At 39.6% G+C, this 20,950-nt stretch overlaps 1 protein-coding gene across 1 annotated transcript; it reads left to right on the top strand.

Moving 5' to 3' along the window:
• Positions 1–57: 57 nt before the first annotated feature.
• LRRC42 (leucine rich repeat containing 42) lies at positions 58–12,738 on the top strand. Its single transcript, XM_053693440.1, has 8 exons — positions 58–79; positions 2,226–2,680; positions 3,579–3,704; positions 5,117–5,235; positions 8,116–8,204; positions 8,719–8,829; positions 11,867–11,951; positions 12,313–12,738. The coding sequence occupies exons 2-8, from the start codon at positions 2,229–2,231 to the stop codon at positions 12,564–12,566; spliced, it is 1,236 nt and encodes a 411-aa protein (XP_053549415.1). The 5' UTR covers positions 58–79; positions 2,226–2,228; the 3' UTR covers positions 12,567–12,738.
• Positions 12,739–20,950: the final 8,212 nt, after the last annotated feature.

The raw sequence follows: 20,950 nt of genomic DNA, 5'->3' as shown, positions 1-20,950 counted from the left end.
ACGTTCCCTTGTAGTTCCCCTACTCTAAACTAGAAGAAACGTTCCGGAGAAGAAGAGTTCCGCCTACAAATATCAACAGGTAATTCGTGGAGAGCGTCTCTGAGGTCGGGGGTGTTCAACCGTAATAGTGTAACCATTAACCCCCCGGTGTGAATGTATGAGCACAGCAAGCTCCCCGGTATCTATTAGCTCTGACCCGGTGTACGGAACCGCACAGGACATATAGCGCTCTACAAATAACTGATAATAATGCGTTAAAGCGACATGACCCAAAACATTTATTTCATGATAAAGATAGAGAAGCAGTTTTAAAGAATTTCCACATTACTTCTATAATCACATTTGCTTAGTTCTCTTGGTCTCCTGTGCTGAAAAGCATACCTAGGTAGGCTCAGAAGCAGCAATGCACTACTGGATTCTAGCTGCGGATTGGTTATTGGCTGACCCAATGTGTTCAGCTATCTCCCAGTAGTGCACTGTGCATTGCTGCTCCTTTACCAATGGATACCAAGAGAATTAAGTAAGTTTCATAACAGCAGTACATTAGAAAGTTGTTTATAATTGTATGTTCTATCTGAATCATAAAATAAATGTTTGTAAAGGCACAGTGACAAGTAAGATATTAATATCATGCATACAGTAGAAATAGCAGAGAAATAAACCCCATGGCTGGTTTTACAAGTTCCCTGTAGGTTGGGAAACTGAATAGTGACACAAGCGGGGGGGGGGGGGGGGGGGGGGGGCTTTATTGGTGTTAGTATACCCCAGTTAGACTGGCACAGTGGCACAAGGCATGTGGTGACTGTATTGGTGTTGGTACTCCAGTTAGTACTCCAGTTAGTGACACAAGGCAGGTGGTGACTGTGTTGGTGGTGTTACCGCAGTTAGTTAACCCCTTAATGACCACAATGTACCCTGTATGTCACTGGTCGTTAAGGGTTTTTTTAAGGACATAATAGCACAAGTCTAGCAAGAACACGCTATTAATTCCATCCCTCCAGCAGGCTTTGTGGAATAGAGCAGTCTCAACGCTGGTGGCAAGACCGCGCTATAAAACAATCAAGTCCCAAAAAAAGGCCAGCGACATACAGGGTATGTCGCTGGTCCTTAAGGGGTTAAAAGAACAGAAATTAAAGTCTATATATATATATATATCTTTTGTATGAGGTAAATGGGTATATTGTGAATTTTGAGCAGACCACCTGCATACAGCTGTCAAGATGAATTAGTAAGACTTGAAGGTGTAAAATTCTTAGAGCATATAATAATTGTAAGAGATATTCAGACAGGCCCTGGAAACTCCAATGTCCCTCCCACTTTTTGAAACTGTCCGTTTTATTTTACATAAAAAAGTGCAATGTCATTTGTTAAAGAAACACATAAATATACAAAGTATTATCCTAATTTGTTAATGTTACAAAGAAGCTGTCAGAACATAATTAGAATTTGTAAAATCACAATCCTAAATATATATGCATTAAAACACAAAATAGAAAGTGCAAATCTTAAATGTCATAAAACTTAAAGGACACAATCTGAAGTGTAAAGTAATATAAAATAGAAATCACAAAGTGTAAATGTAACAAAACTCACATCATCAAGTGCTTTATTTCACTGGGTTTGTCTCTCACATACAGAAATTCAGGAAATGTCCCTTAGGGAAGTATAGTAAAATTTGCCTGTTTGGAATCTTGCAGTGCTGGAAGATCATTTTATATAATCTAATCTGAGCAGAGAGCTCTATATCTCTCTTTAGCTTTATACATTTAATTGACTCACAGGGAACAGAAGGTTAGCAGGTAACAAACTTTGTCACAGATCTACTTCTTTATTATTATTATTATTATTATCAGAAGTCTTTTAAGCTGGTAACATTTTATTTCTTTTTAGAGTGTACCTCAGCCAGGATATATGATCTCCCTGGGGAGTCACATCCCTACATAGAAATCAGATTAGATGAAGAGAGCTGGTTGTCTTATCTTTCTCTCAGCACATATTTAAAAACTCTTCAAAGCTTTCTAGTGACACACACACTGTGATATTGCCATTTAGGAATCTTTGGATTCTCACACAAATATGCAAAGTGCAAAATAGTTGTGAACCGGAAAGTAATGTAATAGTACAGCCTGTTGTAGTTATGCAGATTTAGATTCCCAGCTAATTGTGTTGCATAAACATGATGTGGTGGAGATGATTTTCCTCACTGTCTTTTCTTTCCCTCTCAGATTATGTTTGGGAGCTCAGAGTCCGAGAGGAGTGAGGATGTAGGTCCTGTCTATGTTCGTGAAAAAGGACAACTTTCCCTCCTGGGATCACAAAAGGTTGTGCCAAAGACTCGGCCTTATGGTCTTTTCTCTAGAGGATTCTCAGTGAAGTTGTGTGTAAAGCAGGAGGACACCTGCAGACATAAACGGGAACCCTTCATCTTCACTTACACGGATCAGGGGAGTCTGCGTTACTCTGCCAAGTCCCTTTTTACTTTAGCACTCGATCTCATTGCTGATAACGTTCAACATGTGGACTCTCTGGTGGGATTTCCTGAGCAGATTGCAGAGAAACTGTTTACTGCAGCAGAAGCCAGGCACAAATTCTACTCACCCAGCTGTGGCTTGTTGGCCCTGCGCAAGTTCACTGAGGCTTATGATGACCTGGTACTGTCTTCACTGTGTCTGAGAGGCAGGTACATGATGGGGCTTTGAGCACTTAAGCAGTGCAGTTGTTATTGACATTTGGTTGCTAACTAGTGTTTGGTGACAGTGTAGCTTAAAGGGACACTCAAGTCAAAATTAAATTATCATGATTCAGACAGAGCAGGTAATTTTAAACAACTTTCCAATTTAGTTCCATTAACAAAATGTGCACAATCTTTTTATATTTACACTTTTTGAATCACCAGCTCCTACTGAGCATGTGCAAGAATTCACCAAATATACGTATATGCATTTAGTGATTGGCTGATGGCTGTCACATGATGCAATGGGAGTAAAAATAGACATTACTTTGAAATTTGTCAGAAAAAAATCTACTACTCATTTGAAGTTCAGACTAAGTGCTATTGCATTGTGTTGTTAGCATGCATTTGTTTAGCATGCAAATCTTCTATATTTACTGGTCCTTTCATTTTAAAACTAGTGCTTTCCCTCATTAAAAAGCAAGAATATGTTTACAAGGCAGGTAACCGGCTTCTGTGCCTCTGCATGTTAGCCATTAGTGAAGGTTCCAGCATCTAAAGGAAGCATAATCCACAAACCACTGTCACGTGGGGACTGGGTAACAGCAAGGTACAGTTGCTTTAAGGTTGGACACGCTCATCATCTGTAGAGCAGAGTAACACCCTTTTCTAAAGACTTCTCTGTGGTTAATATGAACCTATAAAGATACTCGCTGTTATAGAATGACATAACGTCTGCATGAATCAAACAGACTTTGTCACTGCATTGTAATTGGAGATCATCTGTAAACTGAAGTTGTCAAAATACGTTACTTACTTATCTTGTGCAGTATTGGAGCTTTAGAATATCTTGTGGCTTCTCTTGTGCCATTGTGAAATGTAACTGTTTTTATGTATTTATTTGCAGGTATCTGCTTGTTTCTGAACGGCTGGAAGAGATTAAATCTTTCCAGAGCCTGCATTGCCTGGACTTGTCCTGCTGTAAACTGGGGGATGAACATGAGCTGCTTGGACACTTGACCACACTTACCAGGTATCTTCTGAGGCACAAAATCTATAGACTTAGTGAGCTGTTATCAGAAAAATCGCACCAATGTGTTAAATAAAGCAACTAAGAATAGTGAAGTATAGAGCGCCAAAAGGTTGGGTTAAAAAGTGAAATTTAATTACAGCTATTCTCAATCCCTATTGGGGGATATACACGATGTAAATACACGATGATAATAGAAAAACACAATAATAAAAAGTACAATTGTAAAAAATTAGCACAATGTATGAATAGTATGTGATTATCACATAATATAATTAAAAACACATGTTAAAACACCTTATAGGTGGAAAATCCGGCTCAGTCTCGGCTCTGTAAGGTGCACCTTATGAGTATAAGAACCGAAAAGGACTTGGCTAAACAGTCAGTAATGTTCATAGGCAACGTGTTCCAAATGGGGATGATTAAAAATAAGTGTTCAAATATAATCGGTGAAAAAAGGGGAAAATTGTGTGAGAAAAATTCCAAAAAGATGTCCAAAGTGTGTGAAGATAAAAAACAAAAAAGGGATCTATATCCACTATTTAACACTTTGGAATAACTTTTTTCTTCACTGATTGTCACCACTTTGATACAATTCGTTTTTGATTTCTCATTTTGATGATTTGTTGATTTTTTTTCATTTTTGTTTTTTGTCTTCACACACTTTGGACGTCTTTTTGGATTTTTTCTCACACCCTTTTTTTCACTGATTTATATTTGAACACTTATTTTTAATCATCCCCATTTGGAACACGTTGCCTATCGGAACATTACTGACTGTGTTTAGCCAAGTCCTTTTCGGTTCTTATACTCATAAGGTGCACCTTACAGAGCCGAGACTGAGCTGGATTTTCCACCTATAAGGTGTTTTAACATGTGTTTTTAATTATATTATGTGATAATCACGTACTATTCATACATTGTGCTAATTTTTTACAATTGTACTTTTTATTATTGTGTTTTTCTATTATCATCGTGTATTTACATCGTGTATATCCCCCAATAGGGATTGAGAATAGCTGTAATTACATTTCACTTTTTAACCCAACCTCTTTTGGCGCTCTATACTTCACTATTATTATTTCCTCACACATCCAGGGTGGGCTAGTACACCCTTGTTATAGAGCGACAGAGGTTTCCCTTAAGCGCTCTATCTCACCACCTATACGTTAAATAAAGCAACCACTGCTCTGGAGCTAAACCTGTTACTGGCTCCAGCAGCAAGTTCGCTATCCCTAACCATAACTGTGCTGCGTATCTGAGGGCCACATCTATGTTTGTGTAAATGGCCAAAAAAATATTTGAGCCTACTTCCTGCTCCATATTTTATAACAGATATTTATTTACATTATTCTGTTTATTCATGTATTTTTCTATGGATTTCTGCCTAGTAACACAAGTTGTTTCACTTGCAGCTTGACTGAATTGTTCCTAAAGGATAACTGCTTGTCTGATGCTGGGCTCCGGAAGATGACTGCCCCAATGCGAGTCCTACACCGTGGGCCTGAACATCTTACTCTGCTGGATGTGTCCTGTAAGGGTCCTATGTGAGGGTTTGTGCAGCCTGGATAATTACTGTCTGCAGTGAGCGGGCTTAATAGTCACAGAGTGATTACTGGTTACGTTATTATAGCTAAACAAGGGGAGAGGGAATGAATGAGTACAAATAAATGCTATCATTTATTATCAAACTTTGTTCCCACTGGACACGAATGGTCACTGCATAACTAGAATTACACACTGTGATATCTGGTGCATACACCCTGACAGTGCTGTGATATCTGGTGCATACACCCTGACAGTGCTGTGATATCTGGTGCATACACCCTGACAGTGCTGTGATATCTGGTGCATACACCCTGACAGTACTGTGATATCTGGTGCATACACCCTGACAGTGCTGTGATATCTGGTGCATACACCCTGACACTGCTGTGATATCTGGTGCATACACCCTGACAGTGCTGTGATATCTGGTGCATACACCCTGACACTGCTGTGATATCTGGTGCATACACCCTGACACTGCTGTGATATCTGGTGCATACACCCTGACACTGCTGTGATATCTGGTGCATACACCCTGACAGTACTGTGATATCTGGTGCATACACCCTGACACTGCTGTGTTATCTGGTGCATACACCCTGACAGTGCTGTGATATCTGGTGCATACACCCTGACAGTGCTGTGATATCTGGTGCATACACCCTGACAGTGCTGTGATATCTGGTGCATACACCCTGACAGTGCTGTGATATCTGGTGCATACACCCTGACACTGCTGTGTTATCTGGTGCATACACCCTGACAGTGCTGTGATATCTGGTGCATACACCCTGACAGTGCTGAGATATCTGGTGCATACACCCTGACAGTGCTGTGATATCTGGTGCATACACCCTGACAGTGCTGTGATATCTGGTGCATACACCCTGACAGTGCTGTGATATCTGGTGCATACACCCTGACAGTGCTGTGATATCTGGTGCATACACCCTGACACTGCTGTGTTATCTGGTGCATACACCCTGACAGTGCTGTGATATCTGGTGCATACACCCTGACAGTGCTGTGATATCTGGTGCATACACCCTGACAGTGCTGAGATATCTGGTGCATACACCCTGACAGTACTGAGATATCTGGTGCATACACCCTGACAGTACTGTGATATCTGGTGCATACACCCTGACAGTGCTGTGATATCATCTGGTGCATACACCCTGACAGTGCTGTGATATCATCTGGTGCATACACCCTGACAGTGCTGTGATATCATCTGGTGCATACACCCTGACAGTACTGTGATATCTGGTGCATACACCCTGACAGTACTGAGATATCTGGTGCATACACCCTGACACTGCTGAGATATCTGGTGCATACACCCTGACACTGCTGTGATATCTGGTGCATACACCCTGACAGTACTGTGATATCTGGTGCATACACCCTGACAGTACTGAGATATCTGGTGCATACACCCTGACACTGCTGTGATATCTGGTGCATACACCCTGACACTGCTGTGATATCTGGTGCATACACCCTGACACTGCTGTGATATCTGGTGCATACACCCTGACACTGCTGTGATATCTGGTGCATACACCCTGACAGTGCTGTGATATCTGGTGCATACACCCTGACAGTACTGAGATATCTGGTGCATACACCCTGACAGTACTGTGATATCTGGTGCATACACCCTGACAGTACTGAGATATCTGGTGCATACACCCTGACAGTGCTGTGATATCTGGTGCATACACCCTGACAGTACTGAGATATCTGGTGCATACACCCTGACAGTACTGAGATATCTGGTGCATACACCCTGACAGTACTGAGATATCTGGTGCATACACCCTGACAGTACTGAGATATCTGGTGCATACACCCTGACAGTACTGTGATATCTGGTGCATACACCCTGACAGTACTGTGATATCTGGTGCATACACCCTGACAGTACTGAGATATCTGGTGCATACACCCTGACACTGCTGTGATATCATCTGGTGCATACACCCTGACACTGCTGTGATATCATCTGGTGCATACACCCTGACACTGCTGTGATATCATCTGGTGCATACACCCTGACAGTACTGTGATATCTGGTGCATACACCCTGACAGTGCTGTGATATCTGGTGCATACACCCTGACAGTGCTGTGATATCTGGTGCATACACCCTGACAGTGCTGTGATATCTGGTGCATACACCCTGACAGTACTGTGATATCTGGTGCATACACCCTGACAGTGCTGAGATATCTGGTGCATACACCCTGACAGTGCTGTGATATCTGGTGCATACACCCTGACAGTACTGTGATATCTGGTGCATACACCCTGACAGTGCTGTGATATCTGGTGCATACACCCTAACAGTGCTGTGATATCTGGTGCATACACCCTGACACTGCTGTGATATCTGGTGCATACACCCTGACACTGCTGTGATATCTGGTGCATACACCCTGACACTGCTGTGATATCTGGTGCATACACCCTGACAGTGCTGTGATATCTGGTGCATACACCCTGACAGTACTGTGATATCTGGTGCATACACCCTGACAGTACTGAGATATCTGGTGCATACACCCTGACAGTGCTGTGATATCTGGTGCATACACCCTGACAGTGCTGTGATATCTGGTGCATACACCCTGACAGTACTGAGATATCTGGTGCATACACCCTGACAGTGCTGTGATATCTGGTGCATACACCCTGACACTGCTGTGATATCTGGTGCATACACCCTGACACTGCTGTGATATCTGGTGCATACACCCTGACAGTGCTGTGTGGTAAAGAATATCTCTAGGTTAAATCTGCTCTCTGACTCGTGTGCAATGTAGCGCCATATTTATGTTTATTTATTTTCTGTATCCGTCAGGTAACCCGAATGTAACCGACCTGGGAGTATCATTTCTTTTTGTGTTTAAACATCTTCTTTTCTTGGATATTTCTGAGACCGGCATAAAGGTGAGCGATAGACGTGTAAGCATGTTCTAGTGTTTGTAGTTGTAACAGTCACATAAAAAAGCATAATTCACATCAAAGCAGAGTGTTACACAAAGTGCGTATTTTACGCACACGATATAACCTATAATGTACATATGTATAATGTAATGTGTGAGCCACTTAGCATTTATATTATTAATCAGTGCATCCAATATATTATACACCTATTGTAACAAACATTTTACACTGTGATCTCCAAATATAATATTTTGACTTTATTTTATTCTGCAGAGCCTTATAGGGCTGCAATTTACACAACATATTAAATGTCCTTGTTCCTGAAAGAGTTTATGTGATTGGTAAAGACAGATGATGTTTTTGATGGATATCTCAGGGCAGATGTTATCAGGCAGGGTAGAATGTTCCAGATATGACATTGTATGGGCATAATAAACACATTTACATTAATATTCTAGGGAGACACACACTATGTTATATACAGTAATACAACATTATTTGTGCTACATGTTTGCAGGATCCCAGAATTACTGCACAGAAGATCTGCACACGCACTGGATTACTTCAGTCTCAGGGTCTCACCAAGTTTGCTCATGCAGAATGCAGGACACAGGGCTGGGCTGAGCAGGTACCTGGGGACTACTGGGGTTGTATTTAGCTCTAGTACATAACCTGAGTAACTTATCCTCAGACTGTAACACCAATATCATCCAACATTTTTGTAACGTGAAATCGGACATAAAGGGCTGTGACAGGATGACTATGGGTGGAGTTTATAATTCAAGGTGAGGTTAATAAGTTTGTGGGTGTGGCATTGCCTGGCTTGTTGAGGGATTTATGCTTTTGTGGGCGGGGCTAGTCCGGCTTGACTGTTTTGTATGTGTCTATTGAAATTACAAAGGGCCTGTGTCCCCCTTGTTTGTATCTCAGTGTGTTTGGTTAAAGGCTGCATTGTGTTGGCTGTAGGTTAGGGACCCAGGGAGGCCAAATGCTGTAACTAACTCTTCCCTTTTGCTTTCAATCTAGCTTTGTGCTTGCAAGAGAGTGCCAGACTTTCTATGTGTTGTGTGTAAGGTCGGAAAGTATTTCATCTAAAGTTTTATTTCCTAGACCATGTACCATTTCAGTAGCCCTTCTTTGAACGGTTTCTAGGGTCTAGTCAAGACAAACCGTGAGACATAATGACACTGTTTTGAGTGTCTTCATCAGATAACACTATGGATAATCATTTTCACAATGTTAAAATGAGTCATTGATGATATTGGGTTGTACAACAACATTCTGGCAAATATTTTTTATTGTAAACTAATATAACAACAGAAAATAGGATTGTTCCAGGATTGCTTTTTTTTTTTTTAAATATTTTATTTTTATTTGACTTTACAATAAAAGATCAAAGTTTTACAATATTTGTCTCATATTTTTTCCACAGTGTTCTGGGGACATTCGCATGTCAAGGCAATTATATAGTCCATTACATCTCTGTAGTTTAGAGTCCAGCGTTTGCAAATAGTCCTTTGTTGATATATAGCCTTTGTATAGTCCCAGTGTGAAAAAGGATAATTTTATATCTCTATAACTTAGAGTACAATTTACTCAAACAGTAAAAAACATAACAGTACATCAATAACATGTCAACATTAAAAGAAAAACAAAATATGTACGGCATTATTTAATGGGAAAGTTACACATATAGGAACATTTACTTGTTTTATCATTGAGATTTCGTTTTAAATTTATTTCACATCTATGTAGGTGTGTTCATGTTCAAATACGAATCCCAGTAGAATTGGATATCATGAGAAGAAATCTATGCGACCTGATTTGAAGTAGTGGTATCTTTCTAATAGTAGGGTTTTTTTTAACTATTTTCCCTTGAGGTCATGGAGGGTGCTTCCTTTTTCTTCCAATTCAGTGCTATTAATTGTTTAGCAGAGTTTAATAGTATCTGGCCTAAAGCTAGTTTAATTTTGCATCTGATTCCTATCGGGGTATTAAATAAGTGTAGTTGAGGATTCGGGTTTAAGTCGCAAGACAGTATTCTGTTAAATTGTTGAATTACTTTTAGACCAAATAATTTGTATTATCTTGCATGACCACCATATGTGAAGCATATCACCTTTCTTCTCTCCGCATCTCCAACATTTGTCGGAGGCGGTTGGAAATAGTTGTTTTACCCGTTGCGGTGTAAGATACTTTGAGTTTTTTTCAAAGTTTGTGAGTTCTCTGGTTATTTTATCTCTGTATTTGTGAGAGGCTATAAAGTGGTATTTAAACCATGATAAGCTCCAGGATTGCTTTTTATTCCTAGTCTGGCCCTGGCTTCTTGGTTGGACATGATAATTTTAGTTTTTGGTTGTGTCAGATTTTATGTATTAAAATCAGGACTTAAAGGGACAGTCTAGGCCAAAATAAACTTTTATGATTCAGATAGAGCATGTCATTTTAAACAATTTTCCAATTTACTTTTATCACCAATTTTGCTTTGTTCTCTTGGTATTCTTAGTTGAAAGCTTAACCTAGGAGGTTCATATGCTAATTTCTTAAACCTTGAAGCTCACCTCTTTCAGATTGCATTTTAACAGTTTTTCACCACTAGAGGGTGTTAGTTCACGTATTTCATATAGATAACACTGTGCTCGTGCACGAGAAGTTATCTGGGAGCAGGCACTGATTGGCTAGACTGCAAGTCTGTCAAAAGAACTGAAAAAAGGGGCAGTTTGCAGAGGCTTAGATACAAGATAATCACAGAGGTAAAAAGTATATTATTATAACTGTGTTGGTTATGCAAAACTGGGAAATGGGTAATAAAGGGATTATCTATCTTTTAAAACAATAAAAATTCTGGTGTAGACTGTCCCTTTAAAGGGACATTAAACTCAAAAGTTTTCTTTCATGATTTAGATAGAGAATACATTTTTTCCAAAATGTTTTCATTTGAAGCCCTACATGACAGTAAACAGTGCTGCCTTCTAGTGCTATTTCTAATTTATAACATTGTTGCAAAACTGCTGCTATAGAGTGCTGCAGACACGTGCACACTCTTGAGCTCACATTTCTGCTTTTTAAATAAGGATAACAAGAAAGCAATGAAAATTTGATAATAGAAGTAAATTAGAAAGATGTTTATAATTGTATGCTCTATCTAAATCACGAAAGAAAAAAAATTGGTTTTATGTCCCTTAAAGGGACACTGAACCCAATTTTTTTTCTTTCGTGATTCAGATAGAGCATGCAAATTTAAGCAACTTTCTAATTTACTCCTATTATCAATTTGTCTTCATTCTCTTTCTATCTTTATTTGAAAAAGAAGGCAGCTAGGATTTTTTTTGGTTCAGAACTCTGGACAGCACTTTTTTTATTGGTGGATGAATTTATCCACCAATCAGCAAGAACAACCCAAGTTGTTCAACAAAAATGGGCCGGCATCTAAACTTACATTCTTGCATTTCAAGTAAAGATACCAAGAGAATGAAGAAAGTTTGGGAGTAAATTAGAAAGTTGTTTAAAATTTCATGCTCTATCTGAATCACAAAAGAAAAAAATTTGGTTCAGTGTCCCTTTAAAACAGGGCGAAAGCAGCAGGAGTGTCCACACAGGAAAGTGTATGAGCAGTTTGTGATCAGAGAATTATATGGTTAGTCTACTACTTGTATATCTTCCAGCTAGTGAACTACTGGGAATCCAAAGTAACATCAGCGGTTAAACCCAAGGATGGTATAAAATTCCGAAGAGCGGCACAGCAGTTCTGTGAGTATCTGGGATCACACTGCAGAAGCATTTAGTAGTAGAACCTCAGAGATATTCCGTACTGATGACCATGTCATGCCCCTGCCCCCATACACAAACAGTGTCACAAACATGCCCACAATAACAGGGTCACAATTATAGTGTGACATTACTCGGGCCAATACCACAGCAATAAATTGACACATTAAGGTCAGTGTGACTGTTGACTTGTGACCCTATGCCCGTGATCATGTGATTGTGACAAGTACCCAAATGAGACCTATCTACAGCTGTCCTGTATGTGAGTGGGATCCATTGTGTTTAGTTACTGAAGAAGTAAACCAAGAACTTTCACAGAGAAAATCTTGTGTTCTTTACTTAGATGGAAAAGAAATGAGACCTCCAGTGCAGAACTCGGAAATCTCCACCTTCCCAGATCTCAAGACTCCGAAGAACAAGCTGCTGCAGTTTTATAGACCAGATAATTCCTGCTTCCCTAAATCTAACATAACACTTAGCGCACTAAAGAGAGCATCAAACAACCAAACGCCTGAAATTAGTGCACCTGCTCCCTCTTCAAAGCGTCAGCGTGTGACCCTCACTGTTGCAGACTGGGACCTACTGAATAAATACTGAGTATCAGAGGCATGTGCAGCGACTGTGCCAAGCAGTACCCAGCAAAGTGCCATTAAGTATAAATGAATGGTCTATTTATTTTCTACACATTTTGTAATGACATGACATATGTTTTAATAGAAGATTTAATTCAATTTTGTAAAGGTGAACACAGTAAAGTTTTGTATGAAAACATTTTTGTGGTTTATTTAGTGCCAACCTGTTCAGTGACACCGTACAATAGAGATATAGAAAGATAAACCAGATTCCCAGTCTTTTCCTTTGTTATTCCAATTTGCATCAGAAGAGTCTGGGGACACCACCTCTACCCAGCCCTATGCATATCCTAGGTCATTACAAACTTACTTCCAGTCTAAGCTTCACGTAAGTCCTCACACCCACCCACCCACCCACCCAGCACTGAAATAAAAAAATAATTTTACACACATATATTTTATATATATATATATATATATATATATATATATTGATTAGATTGTAAATGTGTGCAGCAGTATGTGGGACGCACACAAACATCTATGCATTGTGATTTATGAGAACACAAATTATGCAAGATCCATATTGGAAGAACGACATGGAAGTTTGTGCATAGATTAAAAGGAAGTAAAAAGTAAATTTTTATGTTTCAGGCATCCAGATGTTAGCGGGCCCTAGACTCATTCATGCGCTAACATATTATTTTAAACATGTAATATGAGCACAAAAATAATAGTGCAATTGATTTACCATGAGTGATGTTAGCGCCCAATAGTGATATTATTTTTGTGCTCCATTTGTAACCTTGGCCTATGAATATATAAAATGCAATGTCTCTTAAATTAATGAATTATAAAAATTTACTTGGCAAGCATTTTTTTTACAGCAAAGACAATGACCTTAGTCATTATGTGAGTAAAGTACTGAGTCCCCTTTAGGATTTGGTGTCTATAAGATACTGCAGGACTTGCTCTGTGAATTCATGCATGTTCTATACACAGAGGTGCTCACATGTAACAGTTCTATACACAGAGGTGCTCACATGTAACCGTTCTATACACAGAGGTGCTCACATGTAACAGTTCTATACACAGGTGCTCACATGTAACAGTTCTATACACAGAGGTGCTCACATGTAACAGTTCTATACACAGAGGTGCTCACATGTAACAGTTCTATACACAGAGGTGCTCACATGTAACAGTTCTATACACAGAGGTGCTCACATGTAACCGTTCTATACACAGAGGTGCTCACATGTAACAGTTCTATACACAGGTGCTCACATGTAACAGTTCTATACACAGAGGTGCTCACATGTAACAGTTCTATACACAGAGGTGCTCACATGTAACAGTTCTATACACAGAGGTGCTCACATGTAACAGTTCTATACACAGAGGTGCTCACATGTAACAGTTCTATACACAGAGGTGCTCTCATGTAACAGTTCTATACACAGAGGTGCTCACATGTAACAGTTCTATACACAGAGGTGCTCACATGTAACAGTTCTATACACAGAGGTGCTCACATGTAACAGTTCTATACACAGAGGTGCTCACATGTAACAGTTCTATACACAGAGGTGCTCACATGTAACAGTTCTATACACAGAGGTGCTCTCATGTAACAGTTCTATACACAGAGGTGCTCACATGTAACAGTTCTATACACAGATGTGCTCACATGTAACAGTTCTATACACAGATGTGCTCACATGTAACAGTTCTATACACAGAGGTGCTCACATGTAACAGTTCTATACACAGAGGTGAGGTGCTCATGTGTAACAGTTCTATACACAGAGGTGCTCACGTGTAACAGTTCTATACACAGAGGTGCTCACATATAACAGTTCTATACACAGAGGTGCTCACATGTAACAGTTCTATACACAGGTGCTCACATGTAACAGTTCTATACACAGGTGCTCACATGTAACAGTTCTATACACAGATGTGCTCACATGTAACAGTTCTATACACAGAGGTGCTCACATGTAACAGTTCTATACACAGAGGTGAGGTGCTCACGTGTAACAGTTCTATACACAGAGGTGCTCACATGTAACAGTTCTATACACAGAGGTGCTCACATGTAACAGTTCTATACACAGAGGTGCTCACATGTAACAGTTCTATACACAGATGTGCTCACATGTAACAGTTCTATACACAGAGGTGCTCACATGTAACAGTTCTATACACAGAGGTGAGGTGCTCACGTGTAACAGTTCTATACACAGAGGTGCTCACATGTAACAGTTCTATACACAGAGGTGCTCACATGTAACAGTTCTATACACAGAGGTGCTCACATGTAACAGTTCTATACACAGAGGTGCTCACATGTAACAGTTCTATACACAGAGGTGCTCACATGTAACAGTTCTATACACAGAGGTGCTCACATGTAACAGTTCTATACACAGAGGTGCTCACATGTAACAGTTCTATACACAGAGGTGCTCACATGTAACAGTTCTATACACAGAGGTGCTCACATGTAACAGTTCTATACACAGAGGTAAGGTGCTCACGTGTAACAGTTCTATACACAGGTGCTCACATGTAACAGTTCTATACACAGAGGTGTTCACATGTAACAGTTCTATACACAGAGGTAAGGTGCTCACGTGTAAAAGTTCTATACACAGAGGTGTTCACATGTAACAGTTCTATACACAGAGGTGTTCACATGTAACAGTTCTATACACAGAGGTAAGGTGCTCACGTGTAAAAGTTCTATACACAGAGGTGCTCACATGTAACAGTTCTATACACAGAGGTGCTCACATGTAACAGTTCTATACACAGAGGTGCTCACATGTAACAGTTCTATACACAGGTGCTCACATGTAACAGTTCTATACACAGAGGTGCTCACATGTAACAGTTCTATACACAGAGGTGCTCACATGTAACAGTTCTATACACAGAGGTGCTCACATGTAACAGTTCTATACACAGAGGTGCTCACATGTAACAGTTCTATACACAGGTGCTCACATGTAACAGTTCTATACACAGGTGCTCACATGTAACAGTTCTATACACAGAGGTGCTCACATGTAACAGTTCTATACACAGAGGTGCTCACATGTAACAGTTCTATACACAGATGTGCTCACATGTAACAGTTCTATACACAGATGTGCTCACATGTAACAGTTCTATACACAGAGGTGCTCACATGTAACAGTTCTATACACAGAGGTGCTCACATGTAACAGTTCTATACACAGAGGTGCTCACATATAATAGTTCTATACACAGAGGTGCTCACATATAACAGTTCTATACACAGGTGCTCACATGTAACAGTTCTATACACAGGTGCTCACATGTAACAGTTCTATACACAGAGGTGCTCACATGTAACAGTTCTATACACAGAGGTGCTCACATGTAACAGTTCTATACACAGAGGTGAGGTGCTCACGTGTAACAGTTCTATACACAGAGGTGCTCACATGTAACAGTTCTATACACAGAGGTGCTCACATGTAACAGTTCTATACACAGAGGTGAGGTGCTCACGTGTAACAGTTCTATACACAGAGGTGCTCACATGTAACTATGTTAGTAGTCAGCGCACCCAGGTAGGTAAAAGAATAGAAAAATAATATATGATCCGACTTGTTTATTGTAACAAATCACATTACATTACAAATGTTTAGGGCATCAAAAATTATACGGTTGGCAGCTCAGGTCAGATTAGGAAAAAAAAAAAAAACAAACAAAAAGGTCAGACGCGTTTCTTAGTGCATTAAGCACATAATATGCATTAGCTCCTTAGCTCCTCAGTGACCATTAGTGTGTACCCATAATTCCTGAGTTTATATGCACAGGTAAACACCTCCTAAGTTCCTGGTAACCTTTTGCCGCATCGAGTGCAGTGTCTGAGCGCTTCCTGGAACTTTTGATTGTTGATTTTCCGCCGCATCGGAGGGTAAGCTGCACGGACACTAGTCTGATTTCAAGGCACAATTATTGACTGCATGTGATATAAGCCGTAGATACACCCTGAAGATTATTACAGTCTATTATTGATATTTACACAGTGTTAGGCATCTGTTATTGAAGTATACGGTATGGCAGCAGGGGGATATGTTTTACAGCAGTTTGCTGATGAAATAAGTGACAGTGAGGATCTGTTCAATACTGATATTATGGAACAGGAGGCTAATACCAATTTGGACAATCTGTTTTTCAAGATGGATACTTTGCTTAAACGAGATACCAGAATAGAACTAGATATTAAGAGTTTCCAGATGTACCAAAAAGCCAAGCGTATACCACGTGGGCTGCGCATTAGGAAATTTCCTTCTTTCCAAGTTACCAATCAGGTGTTTATTGAAAAATGGAATCATGTTTTGACAACCTGTTCTCTGGCACTAATTGATCTTATTATTGAATTTAAAAAGACATTACGTCAGGAGTTGACTGCAGAAAAATTAAAATTGCAATCATTTTTGCGCCCACTTAGTGAAAACCCTGAATTTACAAAATATGACAACAAACTTAATAAAGTGATTACTGATTTTAAAAAAGATCTCTGGCACTTTAAGAAACAAAAGATACTCAGAGATAAGCAAGATTATGAACTTAACAAAGTTTACAAGTGGACCGTGTCAGATACTAGGAGACGGTATAGGAGAAACTCCAGAAATACAAATGCAGATAATAAGCAAGTAAGATTTGCAGACACTGACACGGAGTATGATTATGACTCTTCTGATCCTGAGACCACAAGTTCAATAAAAGAGTCTACTGCAGCAAGTGGATCCTTTTCCCTTGGCACTGATGTTGTGACACCCACTCTTTCACAGCCAAAAAACGGGCAGCGCCCACAGAAGCCCTATGTACGCAGAAAAAAGTACGCAGAGGGGGCCGAGGAGGGTCGCGCAGATCAACACCAAGACTCAGAGACATTAACACCGAAGTCTCGTCGATACCCACAGAGGAGGAAGGCCAATCCATCACAGAAATATGCTTAGACACTGATAATGTTATTAACCTTTCCTCCACAGTACTCACTAAACCACAGATAGAGGTACTATCCTTAGGTCTTGTTTTTTCCCCCACGGCACACTTTAAACTATTTGACACAATAGTTGATCTAAATAGATTTGTTAGATCTATTGTTCTCAAAAAGCATTTTTTGGGCTCAACTAGTCAGAGTATGGAAGTGGGGGAAAAACATGTTCAAAGAAAATTTGGTTTTGATTTTTCAGATGAATGTTCAGCATTAGATCTTTTGGCACTAGATAGAGAGAATTTGGATTTCTCTGATGTTCTGGCATCTGGTGATGTACAGGACATCACCAGGCTCAAGAGAAAATCTAAATGTTATCCTGTCCAGGCACGATCTAGTGCCATTGAAGTTTTCCAAAAAACTGTTGAACTAGAGTTAAAGAAATTGTCTGGTAGGGCTCTTAATCCCTATAAAGATAATTTGTCTAAGGCACAACATTTTGCAATTAAGCAACTACAGGCTAACTCTAAGTTAGTCATACGTAACTCTGATAAAGGGGGTAAGGTTGTTGTTTTGTACAGGCAGGCATATTTAACTGAGGCGTATAGACAATTGTTGGATACTACAGTGTATGAAAAGCTCAAATTTAATCCCATTTTCTTTTATAAATCTGAGTTACGTAACATATTGGTTACAGCATTAAATGAGGGAATTATTAAACAATCTAACTTTGACTTTCTATACACTGAGCATCCGGTCATGGCCATTTTTCACTATTTGCCGAAGGTCCATAAGCATGGCACCAACCCCCCAGGGAGACCCATAGTGGCAGGGATTGGATCCCTCAATGAACCCCTTTCGGAACTCATTGACGGTTATCTTCAACCATTTGTATTAAACCTCACAAGTTACATTAAGGACACGTCAGATGTTATTAGCCAGGTTGAAACTATTGAATGGCATAAAGAATTTACTTTTGTCACCATTGACGTGTGCTCACTATATACTTGTATACCACATCAACTGGGCATACAAGCAATTGAATTTTTTTTGAATACCTATTCAAAATATGAGGAAAATTTGAAACTGTTTATCAAGACTTCTGTGGAATATTTGTTGACACACAATTTTTTCTTGTTTGAGGGGGAGTTCTATCTCCAGAGGCGTGGGACGGCTATGGGGGCCAAATTTGCCCCCTCCTATGCCAACCTTTACATGGGTTGGTGGGAGCTGTCCCACGTCTATGGAGATGGAAACCCCTTCAGACAATTCATTCAATATTATGGTCGGTACATTGACGACATCCTTCTTATCTGGAAGGGCCCAATTGATCTTCTTGAACAGTTTCAAATTTATCTTCAGGACAATTTGTTGAATCTTAAATTCACTATGGAGGTAAACACATCTTCGATTTCATTTCTTGACATCGAATTATGTGCTAATTTGCATACCTCCACTATAGAAACACAATTGTTCCGTAAATCTAGTGCAGGAAACACTATTTTGAATGCCCGGTCTTGTCATCCCAGACATACAATAAATTCCATACCCAAGTCCCAATATATCAGGGTTAAACGTAACTGCAGTAACCATGAGACTTATTCAAAATTTTCTGCAGAACTAACAGCCAGACTTATTGAGAGAGGTTATTCTAAGGACCTTCTTGAACGGACCAAACAGGAAGTAGATCAGTTTGACAGGAAAACTTTTTTCCAGTCACACAGATCTACTAAAATGAGTGGTTTCAATAAACTCAAGTTCATCACTACATACAGTGTTGAATTTGGGCAAATCTGTGATATAATAAGGAGAGCATTACCAATTTTAGATACTGATGAGAGTCTTAAGAGCATTGTGAGAGATGGCACATGCTTTGTGTCACGAAAATCACTTACTTTAGGGAATATTCTTTCTCCCTCCATGTTGCCACGGACACCACATACACAGAATTGGCTTTCAATTAAGCCAGGGTTTTTCAAATGTGGGAGCAGGAGGTGCAAATCTTGTTCTCATGCTTCTTTTGGGACAAGCTTTGTATCTTCTGCTAATGATAAGAGTTTTCAAATTCGGGAACACATGACCTGTAACTCTTGCTATGTTATCTATCTTTTAACATGCAAGGGTTGTTCTAGGCAATATGTAGGTCAAACCACACGTGCCTTGAAAGATCGCTTTCTTGAGCATTTACGCTCTATAGAGGACCCTGAGTCCACTACCCCAATATCTTTACATTTCAAAAAATGTCACAACTCTGACATTTCCCTCTTGACATTCCAGGGCATCCAATGTATCCCGAGACACCCCAGAGGGGGTAATAGAGGGATAACCCTCAGTAAAAGAGAGGTTTTTTGGATCTTTCAATTGGATACTCGAATGCCAATTGGTCTTAACTCAGAGTGGGATGTTAAGCTTTATGTGGATCAATAGTAAGCCTCATTTGAATTTTTATTTTTATTCATTATCATTTTTTTCTTCATAACTGTTTTTCAACAAACAAAAAATTTTATTTTTATTTTTGACATTGTTTATCACTGTACCTTTAAATTGTTCATCACATTCTGCATCTAAAGAAATGTGTCTTTAATTGTTGTTTTTTAGAAACAATCACACACATGTGAATACTGCGTATCCCCAACGTTTTCAGTATATTATGGATATCAAATAATATATATTAATATTAATTCTTTTTTTGACTTTTTGGGTTTGCAGTATACTGAGCGTGTTATTTCTAACAATCCCCCTAGTTTGTACCTAATTATTCCTATATGTGCAGTTTCTCCATATTTGCCCTGTTTTGCTTACATTTAATTGGCTAGGCAATCACTTAGGAGGTGTTTACCTGTGCATATAAACTCAGGAATTATGGGTACACACTAATGGTCACTGAGGAGCTAAGGAGCTAATGCATATTATGTGCTTAATGCACTAAGAAACGCGTCTGACCTTTTTGTTTGTTTTGTTTTTTTTTCCTAATCTGACCTGAGCTGCCAACCGTATTATTTTTGATGCCCTAAACATTTGTAATGTAATGTGATTTGTTACAATAAACAAGTCGGATCATATATTATTTTTCTATTCTTTTACCTACCTGGGTGCGCTGACTACTAACATAGTTGATTGAATTTGGAGCGCAGGTGGAACGTTCCTGTCCTCGCACCAGTTGGGTGAAGCAGTGACGTCATTACGACGCATTGGAGGGGGTGTGACTCTCTACGTGAAGGCCACTGCAGGGTTCCTGGTAACCTTTTGCCGCATCGAGTGCAGTGTCTGAGCGCTTCCTGGAACTTTTGGGTGCTCACATGTAACAGTTCTATACACAGAGGTGCTCACATGTAACAGTTCTATACACAGAGGTGTTCACATGTAACAGTTCTATACACAGAGGTGCTCACATGTAACAGTTCTATACACAGAGGTAAGGTGCTCAC

The sequence above is a fragment of the Bombina bombina genome, chromosome 10 (genome assembly GCF_027579735.1).
Source record: "Bombina bombina isolate aBomBom1 chromosome 10, aBomBom1.pri, whole genome shotgun sequence".
Taxonomy (NCBI): domain Eukaryota; kingdom Metazoa; phylum Chordata; class Amphibia; order Anura; family Bombinatoridae; genus Bombina; species Bombina bombina.
This window is presented reverse-complemented; position numbering and strand designations above follow the sequence as displayed.